Source organism: Drosophila erecta, unplaced genomic scaffold (genome assembly GCF_003286155.1).
Source record: "Drosophila erecta strain 14021-0224.00,06,07 unplaced genomic scaffold, DereRS2 tig00000092-arrow-pilon, whole genome shotgun sequence".
NCBI classification, from domain to species: Eukaryota; Metazoa; Arthropoda; class Insecta; order Diptera; family Drosophilidae; genus Drosophila; species Drosophila erecta.
The window spans coordinates 14543023-14557420 of record NW_020825207.1 but is presented as its reverse complement, the minus strand read 5'-3'; the positions used below and the strand labels follow the sequence as shown (position 1 = coordinate 14557420).

The 14398-nt window shown below is 45.4% G+C and overlaps 1 protein-coding gene across 1 annotated transcript; it reads left to right on the top strand.

The window, feature by feature from the left end:
- Positions 1-415, top strand: LOC6547051. Its single transcript, XM_001974604.3, is given in 3 exon segments — positions 1-157; positions 160-348; positions 351-415. Coding segments are annotated over 3 exon segments (411 nt in total).
- The last annotated feature ends 13983 nt before the right edge of the window (positions 416-14398 follow it).

Genomic DNA, 14398 nt, shown 5'->3' with positions numbered 1-14398 from the left:
ATGCAAATTTCTGAGCTGATCAAACTGGCCAGGAGCAGCAGAAGCCGCAGCAGCAGCAGCAGCAGCGGCAGCCTACGCAGCAACAGCAACAGCGGCAGCGGCTCAAGAATTATTATTAAATTCGATATAAATAATATTCGCAACGGCTGCAGCGCGCTGGGCCCCCCGCCCGATCCCCTCGGCTGGACAGTCTGCTGATTAATAAAAGACGGCTGCCGTGGCAGAAGTTCCGAGATGGCCCGCGGTGCTTAAAAATTCTGAGGCATCTGTCAAGTCGAGCGAAGGTGAAGGTTTCGCACAGGCGCAGCAGGACCTGGTCTGCAGATCTGGCGATCTGGGTATCTACGTGTAGGTATACAATGGTATACGGGTGTACAAAGGCGATCCGGGGACCGCGAACTCACAAAAGTTTTAGGGGGGCAGCGCTTTGCATACGTGCATATGTACGTGTATGTGACAGTCGCATAATAACGCTTCAATTAAGCCCAAGCGATTCTCTGACACGATTTTCCTTTGTGCGCTGGCCAAAAACTCCACTGGCCGATGCATATCAATAAGATCTGACGTCAATTTTGATAAGCGAACGCATATTATTATTGTTATTATTAGCCATATATACGCCCCCCATCTGCAGTCCCAGCCCCCCCTCGTAATAATCAGCGGCATAGCAAGGGGCGGAGGGGGGCGGTCTGTAAATCCCTTCGAGCATTTTGTCGGGTAGCTGACCGCGCCGAGCGGAGCGACGGATATCTGGCATATCGACATATGCCAGCGAAAGATGAAATTCCTGGGAGCATCCACACACTGCCGAGAATAAAAGAAGAATTATGCTTAAATTATGCAAGGTCCGACAATTTACAAAGTGATCGAGCTCCAGCCCTTTTTGGGACCCCGCAGATGCCCCCGGATCCTCGTTACATGGTGAATGGCGGTGGAGCAAGAAGACCAGGGATGCGTAACCTGGGAATCGCGATCGCTAGAATGCAGCTATCTCTATTATAATCATGGTTTTTTTTTTTTGGTGGTGGAACTGGCAACCAAATCAGTCATGTTCTACGAAATGTAGTAATTATCTAAAAAGTATATTATAAACATTTTAAAGCCACACCAATTGTCTGGCATTTATATACGTTTTTACGAAAAATATTATAAATACTGCTTTCATAGTACTGATTTGATTGGCTTTGGGGCCCTGAGTTCTGCACAATGTACGATCGATTTGTGGAATAGATAAAACGTTGACGTTTTGATCGATATTTATGATTCGTTCGCATGAAGAGCTACTTAATGGGGCTGGGGAGCCCAGGAATACCTATGTCCTGGAGCCCAACTGGATGGCAGACAGAAGCCTGGGCGGCGCAAGGGAGTTGGAGCAGCGGGAGTGCTGTGTGATTTAGGATTTCATTTGTTAGTTGGAGGCCAAAACAATTTGTTGCCCGTTGCCTGTTGTTTGTTGCCAAGCTGCCTTTGCTGCCTGGCTGCCTGGCTGCCCCTCTTCCCCATTCCATTTCACTTGGCATGTCTTTTTCTTTTCAAGGGCCCCGGATTTTTTGTGGCGCATCCTGATCCGCTGCACTCTCCGAATACATTTGTAGTAATCACGTGTTATCGCCGCATTTGGACATTTTAAAAGGTCATAACTTAAAACCTTATCGGACGGACGGAGAGGCGAACGGAAAGAAAGAGACGCCCAGCGAGTTCGAGTTCGAGTTTTGAGTTCGAGTGCGACATGCGACATGCAATGCAATCCAAAGCGAACAAAAAGGAACTCACTCGCCGAGAGACATCCAAAAGTAGCCGAAATTGAGCTGAAGGATAACACGAAATGCCAGCGGAGACAGCGGCGTTCCAGCACGCAAATTGCGGGCCAGGCGAGCGGGCAGAGGATCGGTCCGAGTCAAGTGGTGGCCCAAGGGGTGGGGCCGCCATTACATTCCATTGAGCGCACTCCGATAATGAGCCCCCAACATACACTCGGAAAAACTGAGTCGACGTTTCCTTGGCCTTAGAGAAAAATAATAGTTTAAATAAAACTGGTGTTCGCTGCTGATATTAGTATTGTTTTTGCTTAAAAGTCGAATAATTAAATGCCGTGAGGCCGTTATTTTTTTCAGTGCACTCACGCACACCCCACCATCGTCGCAGGACACACTTTCTGGGGACTTGTGGTGCGCTAAAAGCGAAATGATAAGCTGACAGCTCCAGAGTAAGTAGGCGACCGACCTTAGCCTCCTCCGCTTCCGCCCGCCCCCCGCCGCTCCCCTCCAGTCCGCTCCCTTTGGCGACGCCGGCTTTTTATGATAGCTGCAGGGGGGCAGCCCGGGCAACTGAATGGCCAATGAATCTCTGACTCTGGAATTGCGACCGCAGATGACTCACAGACACACGCGAGTGATGGGATTCGCATTAGAGCGTAATTCCCAAAACGGATCTGGCGTCCCGATATGGCATACTACCCATTCAAACTTGGCTAGCAGCAAGTTTAGTGTTTAACTCGGAATTGGCTCTGATCCCTCAGCATTTTTGGGACTCTAAGCCATTGGCCATCAAAGTTTTATTGTGCCTTAAAATTGTGCTTTTAAATATTTATAGGATAATAATCTTCATCAGATTTATAATTCGATTTTTAATAATAAAACCGCAAATCTGGTTTTGATTAAATTTGTTTCCAGTGAAACAGAAATACAACATTTCGAAGATTGGGATTAATCGTACATTTATTTTCCCAGCGGAAATGAATATTTTTGGATCTGTTAAAGTATCATTGGTGCTCTGCAACTATCTAAACTTAAAACTTGTAAAAAGCAAATGATTTAAGGGTTATAAAAACGACTTCAAAAACGTTCACTATCTGAAATGGTTTTTTCTTTTCTTCTACCACCAGACACTCAAAGTAAGACCCTTGATTATCCCGCCAGACATCTGCGCCAGCCTGATATTGATATGCATTCGAATCCATATGCCGACTTTCGCCAGCGGCACAAGTCCTTTCCCTTGGATCGATGAGCCGTGTAAATGGGATTCTCTATTTCGGAGCGATAAGTCGGGAATGCCTTCTGGCTCGGATATCAGAGTAATTACGTTCCCAACAACGGAGCTGCGCCTGGGTCAGAGAAGAGAAATGCCTGGTTGTTCATTGTTACCAATTTTTATGGAGAAATGAGATACCCAAAGGTACGATCCGATTATCATCTAGTTCTTCCCCGACCTCTGCACTCTGCACTCTGTGTGTGTTGACATTCCCCGCTTTTCCACTTTCTTGTGACAATTTCTACGAAAACTCAATGCAAACACAAACATATCGTCCCTAGATGATGCCTAAACACTCCCATTCAATGACAAACGTTAAATTTACGACAATGCCCATACGAGCAGGTAAAGAACTCAGGTGAATGGTCCTAATGGTGGAACGGGGTGCCCTAGTCTAGGGTTTTTGGAGCTGGGGCGGGGCAGATGGCTATCGGACCGCAGTCGAAGTCGGCACAGATGACTCATCAAATTAGCGTCCAGGGCGCGGGCGATAAGCGTCCATGCGAAGGATTAGGAGAGGGGATGAAAGGAGAGTTTGATTGTTCGAAACTGTTCCCGAAATGTGCTCATATCATTTTACAAACAGTCTCGAAACCACTCGAGACCGCTATAGTATTGTAATCTCCACGGGCTGGGAAATTCCCGGGTCTTGGGACCACCCTCACTGGCAAGGAAACCTTGTTGACCGATTATTAATTGCCAGAGTTCTATACTTAGTTAATTGGGTTCATACTGGGGACACCAACTACTAGTCATTAGTACTGTTTTGAGTTCTAGGACCATTACATATGTTAATATGTAACAATTCCAATATATTATTAAACATAATAATGGATTTCCTTTCCTCAATTTGGAGGTTTCGAATATTTCGGTACAGTCTTGTACCTCTCTCTCGCCATGAATTCTGCAGTGCTTACAGTTATGTCTCGCAATTATCCGTTCAATTTGCACAGGAAGCTTTTGTCGCAAAGTCGCGTTCGCGATAATCCGACAGCAAAATATGCGAACGTTAATTACGCTTTTGGCGAACCTCTTACGCACTCCGATGCGCGGATGCTGAGATACTGGGATGTTCGGAGGCTTCAATGCAGATGCAGATGCTCCTGCCCCTGTAACTTACCACTTGCCACCACTTGGTAGCAACGGCTGACAACGATGCCTGACGGCAGATAATGCTGATCGCATGAATGATGGAAGGATTCGAGCGGGAATACGAGTTCTGTGATCGATTAGGGAGCCAATCCAGAATGCAGAACCCCGAGCCAGCTTGATTGAAAGCTTGCAAATTGTTTGAAGCATCTGGGATCTGTGCGGAGTGGCATCCAAATGGATGCACTTATAGGCGGTGTCATTGGCCCGAGTCGAGCATGCAGCCACCCAGGTGGATGGATGGCTGTGTATGTGGATAGTTCGGATCGGAGTTGCCCCTCACTGCGCATGCCACCATTTGTCTTGACCCCGAAGTGCTGCATGTGGCGTTACTTTCGTTTCTGATTAATTTGAGCTAATTTGTTAAGTAATAACCGAAGGAGACCCAAGCCCTTACGTGCACCAAACGAAGTTGTAAAAGTAATATAAAAACAGTTTGAAACGCATCCCAGTGATCTTCATTGGGTCCCCAGCGATTTATTAACACTTAACCGTGCTGCGCTCCGTTTCGATCAGATTGGACACCCTTTGCGTAGGAGCTGGGTCCAAAGTAGGGCGCCAAATTGTGCACGTCCCGGTCTGCGGGCAACTCCCCGAATCCACAAATCCCCAGTCCCCAACTCCGATTCCCGATTCCACCGCTCTCACCTTTTTTGGAGTGGAGTGCAGTTAAGCGGGTTTAGTATTTCGATTATTGACTGCAACGAGCAGCGGGTGGTGGATCATGTTGGTCGTCTTTAGGTGGAAATAAAGATGGAAATGGATTCGGTCCCAGAGTCCCTGCTTAATTGACAGCATCCAAGCAGGTCAGTGCGAACAGAGATGTGAGAGCCAATTGCTGGGCCCAACAGGAGAAATCTTTCTTCTGTGGATAATCCCCACTTTGAACGTACTGCGATCAGTTGTTCCTCAGGAATCTTGTTTTATGAAGATTAGGTTTTCTATTCAATTTTCTGTACGTTTTTTTTGGTCTATGCCCGATGCATATTAGTTGGTGTTAGTTAGGGTTCAGTGGAACCAAAATCTCAGCCAATACATAGCGCCATATTAGTGTCAATTAATTTATGAGAAAAACAAGATAAGTGGCTGGGAAATGGGCACCTTTCAGCGGACCTGGTAGCAGTACTACCCAATGTGCCATGTCCGATTCCTAATTCACATGTCACGTTCATGTTCACGTTCCACGGCCAGTTCGCTGGAGTTGCGGTTTTTCGGTTGCGCCTGCCGTCTCTGAAGATTTGCGATAAACGGCGAGAACATGGTTACAAGACTCTCGGCCAGAGTTGGACTCGGAGTTGGAGTTGGAGCTGGAGCTGGAGTTGGAGTTGGAGTGCGACCTGAAGATGGAGTTGCAGATGGTAAATAAAGACGAGTAGCGCTGACTGATCGGCCGACACTCGGACCGACGGAGCGGTTTACACTCATAAAATTAAATCAACAGCAATTTTATAATTTGGCGCATTAAATCAACTGTGGGCCGAGCCCAATAACCATTTCCATCTAGGCTGCCAACTGCGGCCAAGACCTGGGAACCAACTGCGGCCACGTACCACATAATCGGGCGCGTGCAATCTTAATGGATAAATTATTGGGAGACGACGAGGTCTCCGCTTCGCACTCCGGACTCCCAGCTCCCTGGACTTCCAGTTGCCGTCTCGGTTTCACTGAGGCTCCATCTTCTCTTCCGCCTAACAACAATTGGCGATGCTGCCCTCATTATGTCATAATCGCAATTTAACTTAACGGGCTGCGTTCTTATAACAAGCGTTAATTAATTTGCCCAGTAGCAGGTGCCAAGCGGATTGCCAGTTCCTGCCACAAATCATAGAGTATCTAAGGGTATCCAGGTATGTGTAGTAGCTGTATCAAACATGTATTACTATTCTTAATGTAATTGCATTCCGAAGTAGCCAGGCACTGTAACCATTAAACCTTCTGTGAGATAACTAAGACATAACAATATTGGGTGGCCATCCACCAGATAAATCCCTATATAATGATTGGTAATAGTAAGTGGAAGGATAAGAACATACTAATCAGAGGCCTGGACTATAATTGCCGGCATAAGGGACACGCAATTTTTATATGGCTAGGCCAATCTGTTTGGCCCAACCTCTGGTGCCCAAGTGCATTCCCAATGGAGCGATGCAGCTGCTCCTTTGGCTGTCAATTGGCTGGAGCACCGCATCGGCTTCTGGCTGAGGAGTCGCGCCCAGCAATTAACACCCGCAAAACTGTGCGGCTTCCAGCACGCCCTCGACTTTTATTTGCCCAAATGGATAACCTCTAATTTGGCGAGGCTTTTTATTGCCTTGGCCCCATCCCCAAGACTCCCAGACCATCTGAAGCATCGAGACCCATCGCATGTTCCACTTAATGACACAGAGAACTCAGCATTTCAGTTTCGTTTGTTGGTTTGCTCTGGGATTTCGTTTGCCGGCCTCTTTTTTATTTATTTTTTTTTTGCTGATTCCTGCCGCTTATTGGGCCATTTAACGCCTTTAACACTGGGCAGTCCGAAAATTGCCATTTTCATTTCATCCAAATGAGGTGTTTCAAATGATTCGTTTGCATTGCCCGGCTCTTCAATTAGCCGCACGCAATCGCAGTCAGGTGTCAGATGACCGCCCCTTAAATGCGCACCAAAAAAATCACTTTACGTGAATTTCATTGAGGAGCATTCATAACTCACGCAGTTAAGTATGCTGGCTAAGTATGCAGGTATTGCAATTCCCATCTCTTGGCTAATTCTCCATATATACGAGCATGACTTATGCTGGCTATCTTTTTCATTCGAAACTAAACAGACTAGGGCGCCGTAATCCGCCCCTCCCCTTTTAGGCACCACCCTCAAAAGCCGGCTATGTAGCTTAATTAATTACCTCAACTTATTTGACAGCCCTGCGCTGAGGCAACTATAAATAATAAAAGATTTTTAATAAATCATTTTGCGCACTGCAAGCGAGGACATGGACATGGTCCTCGACATGGACAATCGAGTGCGCTCGAAACCCCCTTTCCACCGCCGCCCCTGCCCCTCCCGCGTCCTTAAGCTGGTGGTTTGCATGCGTTTGATAAGCGGACATGGGCTGCAAGGAAAATAGCTTAATACGCGCCACCAGCTGGCTTCGAATCCGGGAGATATATGGGGACATCCAGGCGGCAGGAGGAAGACGCCGGAGCTGCTGGTTTGGTATTTATAGTCGAAAAAATGGCCCAAAGGCCGAAATACTCGTACGCAAAAATAAATATCGAAGGATGCCCCTCGTCCTTCTGCCTCCGTCACCTTCCGCCCCAATCGACCAATCGAGGCTTCATCTACGGCGAGGCACGCACGATTCATGCACTGAAAAAAAGGTATTCTGAAATTAGAACTTAGTTTATAGAAACTGTTGATTAGGGTTAAGCTGCTCCTTCGGGTTCTTTGAGCTGACCAGCCAATTTTTGTAATTCACTTAACAGAAACGTTGTTAGCAGAAATTCGTTCTGGTTTTTCCGAGTGTAAAGCTCATAGAGGCCCTAGACGCAGTTCGTAATTACGAACCTGAAACGCGGCGATATTGGAAAATTCGCTTAACAAGCCAATAGACTGAGTTATGACGGAGCAGGCCGTCTCCGGCTTCCTGGTCTTCCTGGCCGTGCACCATGGACCATATCCATTGCCCCCGTTTTCCCCCCGAACTTCCCCCGGCTTTCCGCGGCCTGCCAGATGGGGCAGCTGTGGCAACCTCCAACGGCAGCAATTTGTTCTTGTTGTCGACTTTGCATGTCGCTGCCTGGTTGGCTGTCTGTCAGTTTGCTTGTTTTGCATGCCATCCGCAGTGCCCAGCGAGTCCCTCCTCCTCGTTCTCCTCCGGTCCCGGAAACCCACTCCGGCGGCGGCTTTGGCCTCTCCCGTCCAAAGTCGAGGTCCATGTTCGGTCCCATGTAAGTCTGCTGACAAAAACAATGTCAAGAGCCCAGACGCCGCCCTCTCGCCACTTCCGTTTGGCTTTCCTGCATTTCTCGGCCCGGTCAAGTTCGGTTCGCACTGCTGGCTAACCAGATAGATTATCTCGCAAATGCAGCATTTGCTGTTCCATCGAGTAATTACACATTTCCCTAATTGAGCTGAAATTACCGCGGGAACCTGATGGTCGCAAAACCTTGAATGTCTTGGGCACTCGAAGGGTTTGTAGGAGAAGGGCTTCGGTTGAGCAGCCAATGAAAACAGAGCGGGAGATATTCACAAAGTTAAGGGTTGTAGGATTGCATAGAAGTTTGTATAATTGCATTGTGAAAAATGCTAATTCGAAGTGAAAATTGTTATGAGGGCGATGAATTAGCGTATACAGATTTATGATCAGAAATCAAGAAGTGCTAGTTGCCTGGGACTTGCAGAAATTCAGAGCAACTAACGAAATGACAAAGAATTTTTAAATATTTGTATTATTTTATTTTTTAGTGCAAGCTTTATGCTCAATATCTGGAAATTGTAGAATTGTAATAAAAATGTGTATTCACACGCAGATCTTAACCAATGGTGTCCAATTTAGCGTGCATAAATACGGTTCAAAACGGCCTTCGCAGATCGTTTCCATAGAGTCGAAAAATGCCTACAGAATGGAATTGAATATTTTTACAATTAACCCCTGGACCATTCGTGAATTTGGTTAACTATTTGGCATTGTTCGGATCTCTGATAGCCGCCCATTCAGAGGGAGACGGACGAGGGAGTCGCGCCAAGGCGAACATTTGCAAATGTCATAATTACATGAGATTTGATTAAATTTTTGTCGCGCCGGCAAAAAGTGAATGTCACTTGCAAATCAAATAGTTTTTTGCTTCTATTTATGTTTTTTATATTTCGTGCCTGGCATTTTTGGCGACACCAAATCGCATTTACATTCACCTGACGACGACGAAAATCGACACAAATGAGTCGAGTTTGCTTGGCCAACCTGCTGCCACCTGTTTTGCGAATGTGTGTGCAACACGCGGCACATGATTAATGTGCCAAATTGCAAATTGCAGTGCGGCGTTTAACTGTCAATCAAAGCAGCTCTGAAATCCGCATTTGATGTCGATACAAGACCTCGAGAAACGTGCGTTTAAAAATGTTCGGGACTGGGATTTGGATGGCAGAAAATGTTATTTATTGTTTAATTGTGGTTTAAGGAAAATGAAAAATATAAACTATACAAGTATTTTGAAAAAAAAATGCGATTAAAGGTTTCAATACTTAATGTACATATATTATGTTGTATTCAGATAATTGATGCGATATAGATTAAAAGAGCTATCGATGTAAGGAGCATAATCCTTTACACATTGGCATTGGTCTTTTATCGCGTATTTATTTGTATTTATATTTATATATGTGAAACCGAGTTTAGTATTGGCTGGCAACCATTTCCGAGGAAATAGCGTCATCTGTGAAAGGCGGAGGCGCGGCATTTGGCCCCATCTCACATCTCATATTTCCAGATCGCTCGGATACGCCGTCATCCTGTGGCAGCCACCGCAACAGTGGCAATCGGGGGGCAAGTGCCACACCTTATGGCTCACCTCGAACGGCAGACAATTGGATTTGCTTGCCGGGCAGCAGCGGCAATCAAAGGAAATGGATTTTTGAATTTCATTAACCAAAAGGCAAAGGCGGAAAGATGGCGACAAAATGCGACCACATTCGGGATTATCTCTGCGGTTGTCTGCGATCTGAGCGATGGAGCAGAGGATCTTTGGAGGTAGAAGCGTTTACTTACATTTGCGGTTTGCCAGTCGGCAGGCAGCTTGCCTACTATTCATAATCATTCCATTCGAATGGGTTTGAGCTTTGAGTTCCGGCTGACAGGCCTGCCGACAGTTGCATTTGAATGCCAAGCCAATCTGGTGCTACTGGAAATTACAATTCACAATTAATTGAGCTACATTATCAATCAGCGTAAGCCGATCACCGGAGAACGTCCGATGGATTCCTAGCTGATCCCCCGTGTGGAAGTCATAAACCAAACCCAAAACAATCAAAAGCGCAGCTGTCACACCTCCATCAAGAGCGATTTCTGTGCGAAGGCGGCGGGGGATTGGTACTCGAATTGGGGATCATGATGATCAGCTTAATGCTGGATGTATGTGACTCATCAGAGCCGATTCCTGTGGGATTGTCAACCCAGTGCTTCATTAATTTGCTTCAATGATTCTGCATTGATCGACGGCCAGATAAATCGTATTTCAAGCGAGATTTCCAAAGAAGTTCGTCTCGAATCAATTAACTGTCTTGCTGCTCACCTAGGCCCGAAACCTCGCAGGCGCAAGGGGATTTGAGATTTGGGGAGCGGAACCGGGCACCAAGAGGAGATGCACTCAGCGGACACACCCCGACATGCTCCAAAAAAGTTCTTTAACCTGTGAAAACATTATTGCCGGCGATCGCGGATCACTAGATCGCTTAATATGCAGCCTAGCTGTCTGGTCTTCGGCACCCCGAAGATCCCCCTGCTGCCCCATCCTGGTCTGTTCCAATGCTCCTGCTTCCTTTGTGGCTCCTCCGACACGACACTTGGAGAAATATACATATTTCCTGTTGCGCGTTTACTATAACTCGAATTATGTAGATACTTTTTTATAGACTAAGCGAAGTCAAATCAACTCAAATGTTGGTTTATCCAAAATTTTTCACCCATGTAATCACCTTTTCAATTATTTTCTGAAATTTAGGTCACTGAGTTGGTCCGTAGTGATAACTAAATCCAAATTAGTTGATTTTGTTCTCTGTGTAGCTGGGGCACAGGAATCTGCACCGTTTTAAGCATAAATCGCTGCGGGGCATGCGCCCGATATGCGTTCAACTCACTGAACTTGCCACGACTCCTGTCCCAGCCCCAATTCCCCTATTCCCCCTCATTGCCGACCGGCTTCTGATGCTCCTGCTCCCGCTTCCTTGGTTGGAGCTGAATCAGCTCCACCTACTTCAACTCCGACATCTCTCGACTGTTACAGTTTCGCGTTGCGCGCTGCAAGTTGCGAGTTGCGAGTTGCCCGCCGACTGGCAAACATATATATTATTTAAATTTTTAAACGATTGATCGTCCTCCGCCCTGAGTGTGTGCCTGCCTCGCCCGCCTCCTTCTTCCTTTTTCCTGCCGCCCCTGCTCCTGCGCTCCTCGATCACTTCTGCGATCTCCTGTGGCATCGTGATAGTTTGAGTTATTTGGAGCTGGCTGCTTTATTGCTCGGGAGGAGTCGCAGTCGGAGCCCGACCGGCTGCATCCCCTCTCCAGGCTGAGGGCGTGTTCAGTTCAGGTCCAGTCCGCAGTGCGTTCTCCGTGGCTTATAACAAAATGATTATGTTTTGCATATTGAGTGAAATTTGCATAAATGAGGAGGCCAGCAAGGTTGCAGCCCGGCTAAAATCAACTCAGAATCGCTCGTTGAGAAAGGGACTGCGGACCAAAAGAACTGAATCAAAATTATATTCCTCTCTTTCAGCAAGAAAAAATAAATCGGAGCAGTTGATGGACTTAGCCGCACTCAAATTATGGCCGCTAGTCCCGATTCAATAAGTAATCCCTTTGGGAAAGCGAAAGTGAGGCAATAAAGCTGTTCGGGGCGATCAAGCAAGCAACGGTCTAAAATGGTTGTTATGATAAATGTGAATACCTTTTTGGTTTTACAATCTTACAACTAACTGGGCGTTACCAAAAAGCACGCATAGTAATAAATCTCAGCCCCTTTAAGTTTGTTTTCCCTATAAAGTGTATTCCCTGCTACTACAAAATGATAAGTTCCCAGAACACACAGATGTTATGTGGAAATGTTCTATCTACATGGTGAGATCAGTCAAATCTAGTTTGAGCCCAACCTGCAGTGTTAAAATATGCTAAACCTTGGCGATCTTTTAACACATTTTCCCCCAGTTTGCTGTTAGGAAGTTAATGGAAAAAAGGGGCATACATAATATGTTGCATGTGTCAATTCTGAAAAAGGTTTCTTATACTTACTTTCAAGTCGGGGGACGTGGCTTTTTATTTACCCACGCTTATTTAGCGCTTAGAATAACAATAATTAACATAAGAACAGAGTCACTTCCTTGGAACGTTAGCTGCTCGCCCCTTATTACTTTATTTTCCCATTTCGTGGCCTTTCACGTGGTTCGTGTGTGCTGAACGATGAGCGCTAAAGAAATTAAAATTGAAAATTCCTTTATTTCAATATTTTGACAGTGACTTGGCAGCGCCTCGTTAAGAAAAAACAAAATAAACTCCAGTTTCGAGATGGTGGCTCGAGAATCGAAGCGAAACAAAACGAAACGAAACAAAACACTTTTCAGTTGTCTTTGCGACCAGCCAGCCCAGTTCTGAACTCCAAACCTCGAGCTCGGTCGATTTGGCCCGGTCATAAAAATGTGCCAAGTGCCAAGTGACCGGGTTGAGTGGCTGAACTTGTTACAGTTTCTTTCACCAGCTCGTTCCCTCTATACTTTCTTTGTTGCGCAGCTCGATTGTGCTTAGTGGTATGTGCTTTCATTTCACTGCCAAGATATCATTGGTATTCTCAGTGGAAGGAAGGCGACAATTGCCATGCGCCAATGCAAATTGGCGATAAGTGCACTTGACTCTCATATAAATTAATATTAATTATGCCACTGATTAGCCAAGCTCACATTCCAGGCAGACAAATAAGCCCACTAACGATATATGTGCCCGGCTACTGAATCCAGTTTCATCGATCCATCGAAGCTAACTGCATTGCGAATATATTTCGGTGTAAATCATTTGAATGCTTAAAAGGCGCCAATTGAATTTACGTGTTGAATAAAGCAAATGGAGTTAAAGGTAGACTTAGGAAGTGTGAATACACTTTTAATAGTTTAATTTAAGCTGCAAATTTTAGTTGGTGCAAAGTTGGTATTAGGAAATTCAAAAGACTTAGAAAACGAACTCGAAAGCTGATATGAGTATGTATCGTATCGAAAAAGACGTATTTTGCAAAAGATGAATAAAATGGAATATTACTTACGTCTCTAAGCCAATAAATCACATATAAAAAAGTCTAAAGATTTTGTTTTATACCTGATATATTTGCACATAATTTGCTAATGATTTAATTTTAAGTTTTCTTTCTTTATAGCTTTATAAAAAGGCTTTAAGTAATATTTCCATGTATTTTGTAAAATAATTAAGTCTCCCAATGGATTAATGCGGCTAATACCCTGACATCGCTTGAGATAAACGCAAGTAACTCAAGTAAACTCTATTCGGCGGTTTCCCCAGCAGCTGGCTTGCTTGTAACTTAGCTTGTCCAACTAAATGCCTTGGTCGCCGCAGCTGGCCTGCTGGCCAGGTTGAATCTGAAGCTCTGTCCGTCTATGGATGCTGTTCGCATTCATTCAATTGCGTTTGACAGGCGTTTGGCCATAAAAATTATGCCACAACAGCTCGGGCAGCGAATTTGCATCTACGTTTGCGTCGAACAGACATTGGCTCAAATTTATGACAACTTATCGCCCGGGCATTTGAGTAGACGGGTAGCAAGATGCAAATATGAATAGTTGCTGATCCGAATGGCAGACGTTCGTGGGCGAAGTTGGCGACATTTCGCTTTCATTTGCAATTAGAATATGGAAATGGGAAAAGCGCTTGGTATAAAAATAGATCGGGTCGGCGACTGGCGCCGCTTTCGTAGATATGTCTATGACTTTGACCCGTCTACACGACTGCACGAGTTGGGTTTTGCTTACCCAAAACGATGACACGGAAAAACAATGGAAAAGTTTCCCTTCGGCCAGACGAAATTTGTCAAAGTCCATTTCAAAGAAGTTTGTCAAAAGCGGATGCAAGTGAAATCGATACCAGCGCGTCTTTGTCAGGGCCATAAAAAGAATAAAAATGAAATATTACAATAGGAAGAACAGGCGACGGAGCCGGAGGAAGGTGTGAAAAGGTCGTCGTGCCATTTAGGGACCGCAATCTTCGAGCAATCTCAGCGAGACCCACTCGAATGCTAAACCGGAGGAGTTAGGCAACATTTTGGCTGCATTTCGGACGATTACCCGACTTTTCAGATATCCGATGCCAGCTGAATTTTAACAGCTCGCTAAGCCCAGCCTGTTAGAAATCACAAAGCAGTGAACACTTTACAAATAAGGGGCTTAAATTAATGTTTTATATTCGATATTACTTAACTGTTGCCTGTTTTATAATGCTTTGTATGATTTATACCTTTAACAATAATTAGTTAA